At 39.2% G+C, this 20021-nt stretch overlaps 1 protein-coding gene across 1 annotated transcript in view; it reads right to left on the bottom strand.

The window, feature by feature from the left end:
- Positions 1-10442: 10442 nt before the first annotated feature.
- Positions 10443-20021, bottom strand: part of QSER1 (glutamine and serine rich 1) — a 42571-nt gene continuing 32992 nt past the window's right edge. Inside the window, exons 8-12 of the mRNA XM_043970207.1 lie at positions 19655-19792; positions 17902-17999; positions 15481-15630; positions 14062-14157; positions 10443-12199 (exon numbers count right to left, since the gene is read on the bottom strand). Coding sequence (XP_043826142.1) covers positions 12059-12199; positions 14062-14157; positions 15481-15630; positions 17902-17999; positions 19655-19792 — 623 coding nt within the window. The 3' untranslated portion in view covers positions 10443-12058. The remainder of the gene's footprint in view (positions 12200-14061; positions 14158-15480; positions 15631-17901; positions 18000-19654; positions 19793-20021) is intronic.

Consider the following 20021-nt stretch of genomic DNA (forward strand, 5'->3'; position numbering starts at 1 on the left):
TCGATGCGGGCAGGAGGGCTTGGCGCTTACCCCGCGTCCATTCTCCTGTTTGTCCATTGCAAGCACCTGTCAGGGAGCCAGGCGTGTAGTAGGTGATGAGCACGTAGTAGGTAGCGGACTGCGTGGCTTTAGCACAAGGGACCCGGGGTTCCGAGTCCAGAGAAGCTCTGACGAACGCGAGAACTTTGGGACGCTTGAGGACTTTGTGTACTTTTGTCCGTAACGCCCAGAAGGCCCCATCTCAGTCTCCGGCTCCCTTCCCCATCCCCTTTCCTTAGCCCTTTCTCCTCCCGCTTCCGTTGTCCTCCCCCATCGTTGGAGGGACCGCCTCATCTGGTCTCCCCAACACCATTAATAATAGTTAAGCAAAACAAATCAAAGTATTTGGCTGCATCCAAAAATGTCCAGGTCGTTCTTCACCTCTGTTCTATCTGTATTCATCAGAGTTTTGGAGTCTTTCATTGTTGTTTGTCTTAACAGTGTTAGAGCCATGGTACAAATTGTTCTTCCGGTTCTGCTCCACTGTCATTCCATGTAATTCCTCCAAGGTTCTTCTAATTTTGTCCTCTTCATCATTTCTTATTCACAATAACATTCCACTACAGCAATATACCATAATTTGCCCAGTTATTTCCCAGGTGATGGATACCCCCCTACTTTCTACTGCTTTGCACAATTGCTGCTGGGAATTTTCATGTGCATATGTATAAACATGTGTGCATGTATATACATATCTATATCCTTCCTCTCCCTCTTTCATTTAACTCTCGTGTATAAACATATAATAGTGGTATTAGTGAATCAAAGCGTATGTATAGTGTAGTGACTTTGGCTGTATAGTTCCAAATTGCTTTCCAGAATGACAGTGACAATTCGAAGCTCAACCAACACACCTGCCAACAGTTCTTATTTTTCCTTTTTATGATCTTTGCCAACATGATGTGTGTCAGGTGGAAGCTCTAGAGTTGCTTTCATATGGATTTACCTTGTTACTGGTGACTTGGAGGAATTTTTCATGTTTATCGATGACTTTTTTTTTTTTTAGTGAGGCAATTGGGGTTAAGTGACTTGCCCAGGGTCACACAGCTAGTAGGTGTTAAGTGTCTGGGGTCAAATTTGAACTCAGGTACTCCTGATTCCAGGGCCGGTGCTCTATCCACTGCGCCACCTAGCTGCCCCGACTTCTTTTTCTTAATTTGAGAATTGCCTGTTCACCATTTATCTGATATATTTGAATCGTTTCCTTACACATCTTGAATATCATGCCTTTATCAGAAAAACTCATTGCAAAGATTTCTTTTCCTAGTTAAGTTTCCCTTCTCATTTTAACCATATTTATGCAAAAGCCTTTCAATTTTATAGAATCAAAACTGTATTTTATGAGTCTCGAACTCCCTGATTTGCTTAAGAACTTTTTCTATCAATAGCTGCAAAAGGAAACTCCTTCCTTACTACTCTAATTTGTTCATGATGTGACTACATATATATATATATATATATATATGCCATGTAGCCATGTGTAAATAACTCCTTGGGGTATATAGTTGAGATTTCTTTTTCCTTTTTTGGGGGGGGGCAGGGCAATGAGGGTTGTGACTTGCCCAGGGTCACATAGCTAGTGTCAAGTGTCTGAGTCTGGGTGCTTCATCCACTGCACCACCTAGCTATCCCCGGAGATTTGTTTTTCCAACCAGTATCAAATATCTTTGATGATTATTGCTCTGGAATATAATTTGACATTAGCAATGCTGAGTCATCTTTTTTCCTACTTTTTTTCATTATTACCCTTGAGGTTTTAAAATTGTTTTTCTTCCAGATAAATTTTGTTACTAATTTTCTAGTTCTATAAAGTAACTTCTTGGTAGGTTGTTATGGCACTGAATAAATAAATTAATTAAGGTAATGTTACCATGGGGGGGGGCAGGGCAATGAGGGTTAAGCCCAAGGTCACACAGCCAGCAAGTGTCAAGTATTTGAAGTCGAATTTGAACTCAGGTCCTCCTGAATTCAGGGCAGGCGCTTTATCCACTGCGCCACCTAGCTGCCCCTACCATTTTTATTATATTGCCATAAAACATCCATAAGCAGTGAATACAAATTCGATTATTTGGACCCTCTTAATTTCTGTAGAGAATAAGTTATAATCATATAATTTCATGTGTATCTTAGTAGTAGATTCCCAAATATTTTATACATTCGATAGTTTTTTCTAAGCATTTAAGTCATTGGGGGGGGAAGAGGGAGAAGGAGACAGGGCAATGAGGGTTGTGACTTGCCCAGGGTCACACAGCTAGTGCCAAGTGTTTGAGGCCATGTTTGAACTCAGGTCCTCCTGTATCCAGGCCTGGTGGCTTTATCCACTGCACCACCTAGCTGCCCTCACTAGTTATATTGAATGAAATTTTTGTTTCTACCTCTTCTTGCTGGTTTTACTTTATAAAATATAGAGAAGGCTGATCATTTGGGTGGCTTTATTTTCTGTTACTTTGCTGAAGTTACTATTTCAATTAATTTTCGGCTCAGTCTCTAGAGTTCTTTATAGAGAGCAACATATATGCAGACAGCAATAATTTTGCTTCCTCTTTGCTTATGCTTATTTCTTCAATTTTTGTTTCTTGACTCATTTAGATAACAAGCATTTCTAGAACTGTGTTCAACAGTAGTGGCAATAACAGATATTCTTGCTTTATCCTTGATTTTATTGGAAAAGCTTTCAGCCTTTCTCTATTACAAGTTTTTGTTTGCTTTAAGGAGAGAGCCATTAGTAGTTAAACTTTTTAGTATTGTGTTGGGGTTGTGACTTGCCCAGGGTCACACAGCTAGTAAGTGTTAAGCGTCTGAGGCCATGTTTGAACTCAGGTCCTCCTGACTCCAGGGCCTGTGCTCTATCCACTATGCCACCTAGCTGCCCCATGTTGTTGGGTTTTTTTTGTTGTTGTTTTTTACGGAAATAGGTATTTTGCTAAGAGCCTTTTCTGCATTTCTTGATATAATTATTTTTCCTTAGATAAGCCTCAATAGGATTGCTGCTCACTTTTCTTACTTCTGAGTGCTTAGCACAATAGTAGGCAATGCTTGTCAAATGAATGCATGGATTTAATGAATCAAACCATATGTTCTTTATTGCAGAGGGGACCAGAGAAACTGTCTTAACTGTTCTGTATAGATTTTAAACATCATAAAATATATAACAATATTTACTTTAATGTAATCTTCAAAAATTATTCGAAAATAATGAACACAAATCCCACAGCTGAACTAGAAATAAAACTATTTCTTACTGTTGCTATAAGTAATTGCTTTAAAGGCACCTATGAATTTTTTTCACGAATTTCATTTCATGAATTTTTTAAAACAAAAATTAAAGAAGTAGACGTTAAAAATTCTAACATGTTTTCCCTTTAAATTCAAATCTTTGAACATGAGAGCTAAAGTAGTTTTAATGAGTTTGCCCATAGCTTAATTTTAAATTCCAAAATTACATAAAAGTTTTCTTGTTAGTTGGTGATAGGGGTGGGGGGAAGGGTTGAAGAGGAAAGAAAGCTCCATTGCTGTGAAAGAATTAGCAAATCCTGTTTACTGTAAATATTTCATACAAATATTCCAGTTATTCACAGTCATCCCCCTTTGTCCTTTATTTGTCATAAAAGTAACAATAACCCTTTTCATGTGGTAAAGAAATACATTAAGGGGATGTTTTAATTTTTTTTTTCAGTATAATTAGTTCAGCAACACATACAGTCCCAATGTTTAATTATCAAAAATCTACAAGTATTAAAGCCACGGGGAGGCAGTGTGGTACAATGGAAAGAAAAGTGCTGAGTTCGAATCCCAGGGTGACCTTAAGCAAAACAGCTTCTCTGGGCCTCGGTTTCCCCATCTGTAAAATGAGGGAGTTGACTAGACTTCTAAGGTCACTTCCAATTCTAAATCTGTAATCCTGTGATGATAATTTTAGGATGATACTCTGGGGGTTAAAAGAATAAACAGGATCATTGTTCTCTAATTTCATTTAGATCCCAGGAATTTTCCTCTAAATTGATTAAGGTGCTATTTCCTTTTTTAAAAAACAGATCATTTAATCTTCAGTCTGTAAAATTTTAGTGTTTCAGTTCTCTAGCTTGGAAAAAAAGTCAAATGAACTATTGGAGAATTACCTAAAATTTTTTTGTCAATCAAGAATTAGTCAACAAGACCAAAGCATTGTAGGCCTTTGGGATACAGAGTGCATGTCAGTTTTAGTACCTGCCCTGAAGCAGGTACTAAATTTAGTAAATTCCAGTGAGATGCTTTCTGAGCCAGTAGAGATGACTGACAGAGGATTTATTTTCCCTTCCCCAGCGGAAATAAAAAAAAATTCCCCAAATTACTTTATAATCAGGAATGAATCATAGTTAAATTGTCTGCTTCATTAGTCCTTTGGGATTGTCTCGGATCATGGTATTCCTGAGAATAGTTAAATCCTTCACAGTTCTTCATCAAACAATATTGTCATTGTGCACAATGTTCTCTTGGTTCTGCTCACTTCTCTATACATCACTTCATACGAGTCTTTCCAGGTTTTTCTGAAATCGTCCTGCTTGTCATTTCTTAGAGCACAATAATAGTCCATCACCACAGCTTGTTTAGCCATTACCCAATGGATGGGCCTTCCTTTGATTTCCAATTCTTACCCACCCAAAAAAGAGCTGCTAGAAATATCTTTGTACAAATAGGTCTTTCTCTCTTTTGGGGATGTCGCCAAATGGCAAATCTTAAAGGCACAGATGTTCATTTTGCCTGGGGTGCCCTGAAGCTTTGAGAGAGTCTTACTTTCTCCATTATTGTGGCCATTTTGGATAATTACATACAATAAGATAATTAGAAGAAAATTCAGTTTGGGCATCATTTTTACTCAAGTCATTTAACTATAAAGAATGGGAAGTGGATAGAGCACTGGCCCTGGATTCAGGAGGTCCTGAGTTCAAATCTGACCTCAGACACTTGACACTTACTAGCTGTGTGACCCTGGGCAAGTCACAACCCTCATTGCCCCACCAAAAAAAGGGGGAAAGATCTTGTTGTTCAGCCATGTCCTACTCTTTGTGATCTCATTTGGGGTTTTCTTGGCAAAGACACTGGAGTGGTTTGCCATTTGCTTCTCCAGCTCATTTTACAGATGAGGAACTGAGACCAACAGGGTTAAATGACTTGCTTAGGGTCATACGGCTAGGAAGTATCTGAGTCCAGAATTGAACTCAGGAAGAGTTCCCAATTCCTGATTCCAAGTCCAGTGCTCTATCCACTGCACCACCAAGCTAGGGACCTTAATAGGTCCCCTTCTCAGAAGATCTATGATCTGGAACTTGGTAGGGAGGGACAAAGCTGCTTCAGTTGCAGGGACTCTAGGACCTTCTTTTGCCCTGGTCTACAGCCTCTCCATGGGCATTGCAGTTCTTTGCTGGGTTCTCCTGGCTGACCCAGGCCTCAGTGTCTGCAGATCTCCCTTGTCTGTCTCCCAGTGCCTTTTTCTGGGTCTGTCCCCATCAGGAGAGATCCTCTGTACAGGAAGCCTTTCTTTTCCCCATTAGAATGTGTGTGTATGTGGGGGGGGGGGGCAGGGGCCGAGGGTTGCCTCTTTATATCCCTAATTCTTGGCACATAGTAAACATTTAACAAAGTCTTGTTGACTAAGTAGGCCCCTGTGAAATGCATTGTTTCCTAAGTAAGGCTGAGAGGATTGTCAGCTGAGCAGTGGGGACTCTATGAGGCATACCTATCTCCTTAGAGATATAGTCTTTATATCCTTGGAACCCCCTCACAATAGTAATAGCCTTTCTCATCTTTCTCATTTTATAGGAAAACCCAAAATGTTTGTTCATGATCAGAACTGACACATTTAAAAGTTGGGTTTTGATTTCCAATGCTTGGTGCTCGTGCTTTAATGTTATCTTCTTTGATAGTGAATTGTTTGCCAAACCCAGTGATAATGCGATAATGCTAATGCACTTTGTGTTAGTCTAGGCTGTGAAAAACCCTCACTTCCTGACTTCTGCTTGCCAAATAAACATGGCATAAATTAAAACCCAATGGAAGACTGGCTTAGAGAGAGCCTCCCGTTGATTAGTCCGAGTTTTCCAGTCCCAGATAAAGTTCCATAAAATCAGAATTAATGAACCCCTTTCCCCCACTCCACCTCCCCAGGCCTGCTCCTTCCTGGAATTCAGGCCCTGTTGGTCTTTTGACACTACTCCACCGCAGAGACCAACTCTAAATGAAATAGTAACCTTCTACAACAGAAGGCCTAGTTAAATATCAGCACAAACCCTGGTTTGTTATTCAAGGATCTTCTCAATTTTGACCCAGCCTAGCTTTCCAATCTGATCCGTCGACTCCTCATCCCACAAGCCTCCTGTTGTTACCTGATCACACTTTGTGGTTTTCCAGAGTCTTTGCTCCACCTGGAAAGCCTTTTGTAGCTTACTCTCTCACTTTGTCTTTTAATTCCTAGCCATCCTTCAAGACCCAGGTCAATGACAGGCTGAGACGTTCCTGAAAAAATCTTGTATGTTCGCTTCTTGAAGAATTATTGCCATGATGATCCACAGCACAGAATGGAGTCTGGGATTATATGCCTATTTATTCTCCGAGTAATTCCTTGGTTGTAGTCTGTTCTCAAGTAGCCCGCATATTTCCTGAGTACAGGAATCATGTCCTTTCTTCTCTTGTATCCATCAGACACGACAGTTACCAGGCACCTTGTCATTCCTCAAATGAACAATTTTAGAATTTGAGTCTCTGAAGGGACCTGAAAGCCCTTATCATTTTACAGAAAGGTTATGACTTGCCCACAATCATGAAGCTAGTGAGAAGTATCACTAGAAACCACAGACATTTCCCAGCTTGTGAGTATACTATGCTGTCTCCCTTCAAGTTTTTATGAAACAACCATGTGCTCAGGTAGCATTTCATGTGACGATATAATGGAGGTAAATATGATGGATTATAAGTGGAAGGGAAGAAGATTGGGGGAGAGACTTTTTTAATATCAAAGAACAAAAATAGAAACTGAGAGGGGGAGGAAAACAGCATAAAACCCAGAGAGATTCTAAAAGCAAGCAAACACCAAAATTAGCTAAGAGACTGCAGTGGAAGAGGTCGGGTAGTGGATAATTGAGAGGAACATACCTGTTAACAGTTATTTGAAGGACTATTATAGAGAAAAGGAAGTGGAGATCTGCTTAGCACCAGAGGGCAAGAACAAGTAGGAATGGCTAGAAACTGCAAGAGGCAAATTGAAGCTTGATGTAAACTTGAGTCTTCTGGAAGAGCCTGAATGACAGCTTGTCAGGTCTGGGGGCACTAGATGTCTGCCCTGAGGTCCTTTTCAGCTCAGATACTGTGAACTAGAGATGGGGAACTCAAGGCATAAAATTAAGTCCTTGGGCCCTTGACAGAAATGGCTGAGTCACTAATTAAAAGCACAAGGACAGTAACAGTATATGTAACTCATCAGGCACAAAATGACCAAATATACTGTTTTCCGGAGTCCTTAGTTACTGCAATGTAATGTTTCCTTCATTATAAAGATTACTCATCCTAAATCATTTGCATTTGGCACCGGAATGTCTTTGGATTTGCCTAACACATTGGGAAGATCACACCTTCAGCTACTGCTTCTTCATCTCGATTCACTGCAGACCCATCACCTGGGGAATTCACAGCTCATTCCTCATGTCAACAGTTATTCCATGCAACAAGGACTGGCATAGCAGAAAGACAGCCAGGTCAAAATCTGAGTTAGAATCCTGGCTCTGCTATTTACAGTTGTGAGACCATGACTAAGGGCCTTCAAATGCCAAGGCTCTCGATGTTCCCAGGTGCCATCTAGCATGAGATTTTCCTAAAAGAACTTTCCAATGAGAATGAAAGGAAAAAAGAAACAGAACTAGCAGCTGACAAAGCAATTTATGAGAGCTATCAGTAACTCTGGCTCCAAAGTGGTTCAAGAAATGAGACCTGACAATTTTATAAATATCTTGGAGGGAGGGGGAACTTAAAACCATAGGATTTCTAAAAAGTGAACAAAGTAAAGCAGATAAATCGTATAACACATTTCTTTGGCCCATTTTCATCAAATGGTTGTGGCTAATGAGGGCAATGTTACTTTATGAATGTATAAGATAGCCTTCAAAACAGGGAAGGAAAGTATTTCTTTGAGCAAATAGTAAAAATTTAAAATCAATGGCTCAATAGACCAGCAAGGAACCACAAAACCAAATCCATTAAATGGGTTTAGTGCTAAAATTTTCATTAAAAAAAAAAGTGATGTATGTATTGCTCTAATTATGTACTATTTTAAATGGGGGGAAAAAAAGGCAAGCTTAAGTGGGGTTTCATCATGCCTTTGTGGTAAATAAATGGGGTAGGAGGAAGCCTTAGGATTCTGAAGGGCATTTTAACTTAAAGCAACATTAGATCAAGGTTCTGAATTTTCCTGGGATAAAATTGTAACTCTGCTATTAATAAAATTGAAATAAAAACAATTATTTAAAGTCCTAAATTAGGACTCACTTGTCAAACGCAATCTAAAAGATGGCTGTGCTTATAAAAGAATGCTTTAATTCACTTAAAAGAAAAAACAAATACCCAGAACATTTTCAGTTTTATTGTTTAAAAATGGCTTTCTTTTTAATGAATTAGTAACATCAAATGTGTATTTTACAAAATTGTCCCTTCACATTTCCATACATAGTATCATGGACCACTTGAAACTCTGGACTAAAACTGCATAAGGTTCCTTAGTATCTGTAATTTCAGTTATCGTCACATAAATAAAAGGTGATATGCAAAAACATGCATTTCACATTGATGCAACAAGGTGTACATTGTGCAATAATGCACAGCTAGGTGTGCTGTTTTTGTGCCACTGACACAGTTGGAAGCAATTAGCCTGGGATTTTACATTCTATTCAACAAACTTTCTGCCAAGCTTTTCTGATACGAGACAGAAAGAGCTTTTCAAACATACAGACGAAATAAACATTCTAGAACTTAAACACCTGAAGCAGCTTTCAAAGATATTACTGACTACTTTAAATCCTGCTGCTCAAAACGGAGCAACTTTTCCAGGGAAAAAAACCTGCCTGTTTCAATAACTCAGTATTTTCTTTGAACAACAGACTTTACATGCTGAGGAAAACAAGAGTCTGAGAAAATTAATTACCACTGTGATTTTGTAGTTTAAAAGAGAATTTGCAAATTTATGAAAAATATTTGACTTTCCTTCTTTCCCAGGACTTCTTTATTTGATCTTGCAATGAAAAGAAAATAACGAGCAATTGTTATTGTCACCATATGATGATGACTAGTAAACCATTAAAAATTTATGACTTTACTGCAAGATCAGGAAATAGGCGGCTGGGCAAGGATATGGGAAGGATGTAGGGGAAGGGGGGGGTGGGGGGATACTATCTCTTCTCCAACCAGACATCTGAAGTTTAAAAGAAAACACAGAAATGTTTTGTGTGGTCTCTTTCCTTCCAGATCTGTGCAGACAGGAAAATCTCATCTTGAAAATATGGTGCTAGCAACAAGCACATGCATTTCCTCTTTAGCTCCAGCTACCATCATAAGCCTTGGAATCAGTATCTTTTCAGAAGAGTTAGTACTTGGTATTCAACAGCAATTGTATTTCGTTAGCTAGGGAGAATAGATTGATAATCATGAATTATGGTTCTTTTTCCTAGAATCTGAGAGGAGAACTTGGTTGTTGTTGCCTCGTTTTTCAGCTCATTTGATAACTGAGATGTTACAACAAGAATTCTCGGGTTCCCCCTAAGCAGCATACAGCAGAAATAGAGAATTTTCATCTTTAATTTAATCTAATCTTGGTTTTCTACATGTAGTGGGAAATAGTACACCTGTTCTCCTGAAGTGACTTAAGCTGCAAGCATATGGCTGAAAGTGAAATGGATGTCTTCATAGGAAGCATATGATTAATTTCAACCAAGAAAAAGGCTCATTTTTCATGGGAACATCATGAAATCATTTTTTTTACTTTGAGACAAGTGTTACCTAAATGCAGAAATAAAAACTTTGGCTAGAAATTCTAAAAGAGGATAATCTGGGTGGATTATGTAAAGGATTATGTTTATAAATAATGGCAGGTTTTAGCATCTCAATAAAATGTTCTACTCTGGACTTTGTAAACGAGTCCTCTCCCGAGTCGGTACTACGAGAGAGAAATGTAGCTGCTTCTTCCATATTTAAGTTCCTCTCCACTAGCATAAATTAGTTTCATGATGCTCCTGCCTCTGACATTTTGTACTCTCAAATTTGAATCCAAGTGACATGAGTCCAGTAAGCTATTATATAGTATACTATTTTCATGGAAATAAGCTACCTAAGCAGGTTTTAAGAAACTTCCAGAAATAGAACATTTGCCTTGTCATGAAACATTGTTTTTATCTTGTGTCCAATTGAGTATGAACATTTAAGTATTATTGCTTTAAACAACATAAGTATTCAAGACTAAATACTGAATTTCCCCCCCCAGTGCAACAGGTATTTTGACACAAATCAAATTGCTTGTCATCTTCAACTTTCAGCCACATTTACTGAGGTTTTAAGTATTATATGTTAGCCTGTTAATTCAAAATCAAGACACTAGCAATGGCTACACAACCATGTCTTTTTTTGGGCACTGAGCAGTGAAGACTGCTTTCTTGGCAGGAGTTAAGGCACTAAACGGTGGTAAAATAAACAAAAGTATGGTAAATTGACCATTTCTTAAAAATCTTAAAAAAGGAAATAGCTGAGTGACACTAGTAAATCTCTTCCAAACAAATAAGGCATCCTGTTGGCAAACAAAAATAAGAAATAATATCATGTTGAACCTAATACATTCACTGTCTGAGCAGAACTATTTGAAACGCGAGCTATTAAAACTAAAGAAAGCTACAAAAGCATGTTTAAAGGTTGAAAAGGCACCAAAAGGAGAACTCCACCACTTCCAGTTCTAAGAATGATGTAAGCTGTGTTCAACACTGCATATACTAATAAAGTTAATTACCAATTTGTTAACCAGAAAGTAAGCCATAGTTAAGCTTTCATTTTAATAAATCAGTTAATCAAGTGCTAGTTTAGTAAGAAATTTATTTTCCTATGTCAGAAAATAACTGCAGTGTCTAACACAACTACATTTATGATGCAAAATTAGTCTCATACTGAATGCATGTTCTGGTTAACACTGAAGCAAGTATGTATAAACTAATCAGTTACTTCAAGATAGAGAGAGTTTACAATAGGAAGTCGACATATAAATGAATAAGGTTTACTGGAAACAATGCAAAGTGTATTACAAAGATATATGAAACAATTATAACCACAATATTTTCTCTGTGAAAAATACAACTATTAGTGAGATAAAATGTACAATTGAATTTTTTCCAAAGAAAACAGAGTATAAAGGAAAATACTTTTCTTCAAAACAGGGAAAATAGTAATAGTTCATTGTTTTTCATTACAATATAATTTGACACAAAAAGCAGTCAAAGGATTGCACCAATTCCACATCCAGTTTCCTGAATATGTTCAGAGTAAAAGGAGTCCATACAGCAGAATGTGGTTTCTGAATTTGATGACAGCAATATTCTCTTACAGAATGACACAACACACTAGCTGTTTACAAAATGTACAATACTCTTATTTTGGTGGCCAGATGTAAATGCAAATATACGCTTACTTTCACCGCAGGCTGTTGTTTAGCCAGAGGCAAGAAAAACTAAAGTATTTAAGTGTTCTCTGTAGCAATAAAGAATTATATTTAGTGCATGCTTTACTGTTTTTCAAAAAACATTTCCGAAAATAATTGTTACCCAATAGTTTACAAAATACAAAAATCATTCATCAGGATAAAAATGTGTTATAGGTCCATTTACAAAGGACTAATTTCCTCAGCAGGAACGAAGGTACAAGTTCCTTAAGTGAAGAAGGTATGCATTGTCTGAAGAACTGGAAATTCTCTTTGAATTGAATATCCTCCCACATGTAGAAAAAAATGGTGTTTTGGAAGATATTATGAACATTTTTGCTGGACAAAACTCAAAAGTTCTCCAAACTTTTCAAAAAGGTCCTCCACCCAGTTTACATTTTTCATACAAAGCTGTACAATTTCTTCCTGTCCTAAATCTTCATTTTTTTTTTGCACAGATGAAATCTGAAGGAGAAAGGTTGTCACATTAGTTTATTATATCCATGGCTTTATTCTTTGAACGCTACAATATCTCCACGATTTAGTCTTCAAATATTTGAAAGTGGATGTTTGTATCCCCAAACTAGTGGTGGACTGAGAAAATCCATAGACTATTCCAGATTAGGCCAAAAAGGCTAAGACACTGAGCAATGAGCTTGGAAGACAGATCTATCTACAACTGGCTCCATAGAAAGTGGCAATCCTACCCTCTGTACTCTTTCGAGGGCTATTGAATCTTACAAGCTTTCTCATCCAAATGACAATAGTAAACGTGCAGTGGTAGGTTCCTTCCATAATCAGTTGTTGTCACATTCTCAGCCGAGGACATTAATTCTTGTAGAAGCAACATGTTAGCACAGTCCAGGGAGAATAATGGTTTCCCTTTTATATGGTATACGGCTTCACATGAGAGATGAGTGTTTCTTTAAGCTCCCCGACATTCCTCATCTACTCTTTCTTATTTTTTAAGTGAGGCAATTGGGGTTAAGTGACTTGCCCAGGGTCACACAGGGAGTAAGTGTTAAGTGTCTGAGGCCAGATTTGAACTCAGGTACTCCTGACTCCAGTGCTCTATCCACTGCACCACCTAGCTGTCCCGCCCCCATCTATTCTTAAATGTGTTGTCACAATGGCAAATTCAGCCACCAATTTCATACCTGTTCTTAGTATAAAAATTCCCCATGTATCATTTTTCCTCAAACTACTACTGTACTGGACTTTTACCATACTTTACTACTTGATAAACACGGCTGGATCTGATCAAATGAGTTAAAGCTATTCTGGGACTACTCAGTAATATGTTACAGGAAAACACCCCATCTACTGGATGCAATGTTCTACTTAAAGGGCTGATTTCTTAGCAAATTCAATGTACTCTACTTAAATGCTAATAAAAGTTGATTCATATTTATTTCATGGCAATAAGATGATATTCATTATATTTATCCCAAGCTAGGCTAGTTTAAGTACTATAAAAAGATTATCATCAAAGCAGTTACTACAGGCCACTTTAAAATGATCACTTGTAGGGGCAGCTAGGTGGTGCAGTGGATAAAGCACCGGCCCTGGATTCAGGAGGACCTGAGTTCAAGTCTAGCCTCAGACACTTGACACTTATTAGCTGTGACCCTGGGCATGTCACTTAGCCCTCATTGCGGGGGGAGGGGGGGGGAGATTGCTTATGGGGACAGCTAGATGGCACAGTGGATAAAGCATTGGCCCTGAATTCAAGAAGGACCGGAGTTCAAAGCTGGCCTCATACACTTAACACTTACTAGTTGTGTGACCCTGGGCAAGTCACTTAACCCCAATTGCCTCACCCCCCCCCAAAATGCTCGCTTGTGAGCAAAAAAAAGTGAAGCATAATTTGTATTGCAATTAATAGCACCTAGTAATAGCTGGAAATGGCACCCATCATTAGGGCATAAAGCAATTAGACATAGTAGAGCTCAAATCTGAGCAAAAAAAAAAAAAAAAGAGGACAAAAGGTAAAATTACAAATACCCATTATCCAAAAACAATTCCAAAGTAAGCTTTTTTGGGCTTTTTGGCCATATTTATACTCAAACAAGCTGCTATTAGCCATAATCTTAGTTAAATCAGATGATTTCTTTCTTTTTTTTTGTCGGGGCAATGAGGGTTAAGTGTCTGGTCACACAGCTAGTAAGTGTCAAGTGTCTGAGGCTGGATTTGAACTCAGGTCCTCCTGAATCCAGGGCTGGTGCTTTATCCACTGTGCCATCTAGCACAAATGGCAAACCACTCCAATGGTGATTTTTTAAAAGCAAAATTTAAAAATGAATAACAACAAATTAACAGGCACTTACCTCCTCTTTACATCTCAGATAAATATGGTATTTGTAATGATGAAGAGAATGATATAAAGAATACAACTGTATTTTTTCTGGATCTACAGCAAATTCCTATAAAAAACATTTTAATGATGTATTTCACTGAACAAATAAACACTTGCCATAAAAATACTTTTACAAGAATACTGAATCAAACTCTAAATTTCAATTCTGGAACAGACTTATTTGATTTGGGGGAGATTTGGCACAGGGCAAATTCAGAACACTGCTTGCTAGTTCACATTGAGAAAGAACATCAATCCTTCCTCTGGTAGCTAGCTACAAAAGGAGAAGGATACAGCCCATTAAGTGAGTTCACCAAGGAGATGAGAGGAGGTTAGCATGGGTACAGGAGCTCCAAGGTCTGCTTTGCCATGGAAGGAGATCATTTCTTGGAAGTAGAGGAAGGAGAGCAGGTGGAAAAGGAGAAATGAGGAGGGAGAAAGCTCACAAGAGGGAGCTCAGTTTTCTTTGTAAAGTATGACTGTTAGCCAAACAGTGAAAAGGGCATGTGATAGAGAAAGTTTGAAACAGCCCCTATGGGTAACATGGAAAAAACCGTTAACTTCCACCACTTCCTTATTTGTACCTAGATCTTGTGAGCAGGTGCTAAGAAAGCAGATGGTGAAGAGGACCCAGGGCTGAGGACTGGGGGAATGAGGACACTGTTGGAGGGATGGCTGGTTTATTGGATTAAGTCTGGGAAGGAAGGGAAGTGAACTAAAAGCTGCAAATGAATGTAGTGTCGTAGTGTTTCATAAACCCCCAGCCCTAATTATTCAGGAGTAGCCTTATTATCTGACAAACATTGAAGGGAGAAGTGGGAAGTAGTCTGAAATCAGAGCGAGAACAACATCTAAACTGGAGACTGACAGATACTATGTTATATGAGCATAATGGAATGTTACTATACTGCAAGAAATGATGGCATGGAAACTAGGAAGACTTCTATGCTGATGGATGCAGAGTGGAGTGAGCAGAACAAGGAAAACGATGTCTATAATGACAATAGCATTATATAAAGAAAAACAACTTTGATCAATGTAGGATAAATCATTGTTCCGAAAGACTCAAGTTGAAACCTATTCCCTCCTGTTAAAGGGGACGGACTTAAAAATGCAGAATGAGGCTTACATGTTTTGGATGTGTCAGTGTGGAAATTTTTGGTGGGAGGGAGAGAAAATAAATGCTTATTTAAAGCCAAAATAGGACAGGTCGGTCAAACTGAGAGAAAAGGACATATCCATGGTGATGAGAAGGCTTCGGGGGAGTAAAGCGGTGGAAGAAGAGAGGAAGGGTGCAGAAAGGGAACTCTGGAGTTAAGAATCATGGAGGAAAGGAGCATTGGGGGGGGGGGGAGCAGTTAAGGTAGAGATAGAGATAAATGACACTCACCTGTGTTGGTTTAGTGGTTGATTTGGAAATCCTAAGTGTTTTCTTGTTATAAGATTTGCCATTCATTTTGATTTTAGAAATAGATCCTCCACTTTTTGCTTTAGAGTCCCGAGTAATTATTGTTAGTTCAGGAAAACTTTCCAAAGCATTCTTTAAAAGAAAGAAGCAAAATAAATAATGTTTGAAAGAAAATCATCCATACTTTAAAAAAATCAATTAAAAGTTGATCAGAAGGGGCAGCTAGATGGTGCAGTGGTAAAGCACCGGCCCTGGAGTCAGGAGGACCTGAGTTCAAATCCAGCCTCAGACATTTAACACTAGCTGTGTGATCCTGGGCAAGTTACTTAACCCCCATTGCCTCACTTAAAAAAAAAAAAAGCTGATCAGAAATTGAAGGCTGACATTAGAATATATAGTTTTTAAAATGGGAGTGGAGGTGGAAAGAAAATAGGGACATGCAGGACATTAAATCCAATGTAGGCTTTATGTCTGATAGCTGAGGTGAGAATTCAGTTGGTAATGACTAAAAGTTCTTTCTTGCTAGGCTCACTTGTTGAGGCCTCCTCACACAGAGCAGGCAGTGCGGCAGAAGGAAAGGAGCCCGAGAAAGGGCTCACAAGTCCAGTCCTGTTGCTTTTTCCCTGTGGGATCTTGGGTAAGGGCACACCTCACCTATGTATTAGGGGATATTTCAATTCCCTCCCAGCTCTCAATTCTATGATCTTAAAATACTCTATCCCTCTCTATTTACACATTGAATACACTTCATATTAACTCTTCATCAAACTAATCATATTTTCAGTATATAGACCAGAAGTGAGTCAATCAGCAGCCACCCAAACATGCCACATCGCTCCTCTTTAGGCTCGAACCTCCAGACTTTCTTACCCCCTCTGCTAACAGCTCTGTTCCAGTCTACCAGCATGACCCATGGAAAGGGGCACCCACGTCCCTGTTACACAGAGAGAGGCCTGGTATCCCTCATTCTTTTTTTTTTTTTTTGGTGGGGCAATGAGGGTTAAGTGACTTGCCCAGGGTCACACAGCTAGTATCAAGTGTCTGAGGCCAGATTTGAACTCGGGTCTTCCTGAATCCAGGGCGGGTGCTTTAACCACTGCGCCACCTAGCTGCCCCCAGTATCCCTCATTCTTGAAGCAGCCTCATGCTGAAGAAGACTGGGTTCTGGTGGGGAATGAAGGGGCAGCTCTTGATTCCCTCCTTTTAAAATCATTTTTATTTTCATTCTGTGAAATTAAGATACACAACTAACTCCTGAATATGAAAAAAAAAAAAAGAATTTCCAGACCTACTGCTGTGGAATTTTAACTCACTGGGCCAAGAAACAAGTGTGCTGGTCAATCAACACTAAGAAGAATTAGTCCAAGTGACTAGTAGACTAATGGAGTCTTTGGAAAGTGCCGCTGCACTGCACAGTCATTTTAGTGTAGAAGAAGCTTCTCCTTTTGTCCTTAAGGTATAAGTTAAGTGAACATCACATAATAAACATGTTCTAATGTTTGCGTGTGGCCCACAGCTTTCCCAGCCAGCCCCTTCACATTCATGGTCTTAGAAACCTGGGTGCTCTCAGGAGAGTTTGTGTGAGGGCCTAAAAAGTCAGCAACAGGGGTGAGAAACAATGCCCTGGGGAGAACCTCCGTCCCAGTGCTGTTGGAACGCCCTCTCCACCCTTCCTCTCCACACCACAACTTCTCCAGCCTGGAAGCAGGAGCTGCAGGAAGTGCTTCTGTAGAATGGAGACAGGAGGGACCACTCAGAACATTTCTGCAGATTTGTAAAACTCTCTTCCTTTCAAAGAGATCTGACCAAAGGTGTGCAGCTTATAGTCAAACCAGAACAGCAAAGGACACAAACACTCTACTAGAGGAGCAGTGATGGGCAGTGGGCAGAGAATGGGGCCCTCAAGCCCACTTCCTTGCCCCAAGTCCCATTTCTGACCCAACCTAGCTCAAACACCCTCAGTCTTCCCAGTTTAGAGTTAGGGAAACTGGAATTCAAATCCCACCTTGGACGCTCTCTGCACGACCCTGGGGAGAATGTTCAATCTTTCTGAGCCTCAGTGTCTTCATCCGTAAAATGAGAGAGTTAACAGCCCCCACCTCCCAGGGCTGCTGTGAGGATTCAGTGAGAAAACATGCAGAGTGCCTTGCCAACCCGAAGGCCCTACATGCTAGGTAGTCTTAATTTTCATATGGGAAAGGCAACTCCAAGATGGCAAACTGTGGAGCTGGGACCAATAGGCACTGGTACATAGGGAGCATCCTCCCCAGGAATTCCCTAATCAATGAAATCATCCACAGGCACACGCACACACACAACATGTACTCACACATAAGCACACAAGCGCCCATTACAAATCTGCCCCTTCACCAGGCATGAAACCATCATGGCAGGAGGAAATACCTTAAGTGACTGATCCAAATGAAGCCTCAGAAGAAGTCGTCTTCTGTTGTCATTCAGCATACCATCAATTTTCTTCATATGCGGCAAAAGTAGTTCATCTGAAATGGCATCAAAATTTAATACAGTTAAAGGAGAAATATATTAAGCAGGAAATATTTGAATAATCAATTTTAAAAACATATAATATATTGAAATATTTAAAATATACAAGCTTCAAGGAAAAATATTAAATGAGCCAACTCCCAATATTCAGAATTAAGGAATGACAATGACTATCTTTATAGGACATAGAAAGTATACCTTAAAAAAAAAAATCAGGTTTCTAAAAAGTAGCCAACATATGCAAAGGATATTATGTGCAATGTTCCATACCCACAGTATCCCACTTCTGTCAAGGGTATGGAAGGAAAACTTTCAAAAGGAGCCTCTAGAAGTATTTCTAATAATGAAGCAAATGAAAGAGGTTCCAGTGGTGGCAGAAAGATTACTTCACTTGGAATCAGGAGATCAGGGTTCTAGTCACCACTAAGTAGATGCGTGATGTAGGGTAAGCAATTAAACTTCCCTGAGCCTCAGTTACATGTTTGTAAAATAAGGGGGCTGAATCAGAAGACCTCTGTGATCTCTTTCTGCCCTAATCACCCATGTCATGAAAGGTGTCTGTATTACACATGTCTGAGGTGGCACACAGTAGCTCACATCATAAAGCATGTTGTGGTTTCAAAGCATCTTTTCAGAAGCAATCTTTATTTGATGCTCAAAACAACCTGAAGAGGGAGACAATGCAAGTATTACTACTTCTGTTTTACAGATATGAAACTTAGGCTGCAAAGTCATTTGCCTAACACCCAAAGAGTCAAGCCTCAAACTGAGTTCTTTTATTACTGAAGCTATGATGTGTCTGGGATAAAGTAAAGATATCTGAAAATGAGTAATTTTTGTCAAGTGCAAAAAGGCCTTCGAATCCTTAGTAATTTAAAAAAGTAAATCATTAACATTAGAAGAAGTCATCTGAGGTCAGTTCATATGTGTCTTTGGAAGCTGGAGTTCAAACAGAAGTGCAATCCATTTACTTTTCTGACTCACAAACTGGGGAAAAAGCATCAGCCTGGGTTTTCCAAAATCCGAGTTGTATCTTCAGCTTTGTTACTAGCTAGACTTGGGCCTCAGCTGGACAAGATAACATCTATAATATATTCAAAGCAGATCATTATAGCTCTCTTTTAACACACAGCCATACACTAAGGGGAGAAAAAGGGAGCAGGGGAAGAGAAAGTGTCAATTATTAGATTCTTAATTACATTTCATCACAACTCCCCTGGAATTCTTCCTTGTTTCTTATGATTGTGACAGTCAAGATATGTTGTTCTATGAAATAGTTTTCTGTCACCTATGGTGTATTTAACAGCACAAGTGTATGAAAAGTTCTAGAATGATTCATGCTTCACTTTTAACGTATACTAGTCTGTATCTTTCTTTGCATATGATACCTTTCAGTGTAAGAATATTTGGAGAACTTTGGGCTGAAGAATCTAGGATTGAACTAGTCAATGTTTGTAGTAATACTGTCACCTATAGTAAAAAGCAGTCAAAATGCATCATTGTGTCTTTCCCCTATGTATTGAATCCATCCAAAGGTCAGACTTGGACAGAATGACTGGCAGAAAGAATGCACCAGGCAAGAAGGCAGATTCTGCACATGCCCTCTGCCCGATAAGAAGAGCATCAACATGCCTGAAGTCTCAGCACATACCACTGCTCTTCTCCAAGGCCTGCATCGTGTCTGCATCTAGGGCGATGCTCACAAGCAGCTCCACGTAGCTCTTAAAGGTTTCTTTCATAGCCCTTGTGTTCAAAAAACGGGGGACGGAAGGAGCTGGAGGGTCAAATTCTAGAAAAGACATTATTTAAAAAATGGAAATACACGATTATTCATTTCAAAAATCCTGCCCACAACTACTGGTCAGAGTAACCAACACCAACACAAATAGCATGACAATGATTATAGGAGACTTCTCACAACTCTGGCTCCTCTTAGCTTCCCTGGCCACCAGGGTGACCCTAGGGGGACTGCCACCATGCAGTCTCTTCTGCTGCCTTCCAGATCTCCAAAGGGATGG

This window comes from Dromiciops gliroides, chromosome 6 (genome assembly GCF_019393635.1).
Source record: "Dromiciops gliroides isolate mDroGli1 chromosome 6, mDroGli1.pri, whole genome shotgun sequence".
Taxonomy (NCBI): Eukaryota; Metazoa; Chordata; class Mammalia; order Microbiotheria; family Microbiotheriidae; genus Dromiciops; species Dromiciops gliroides.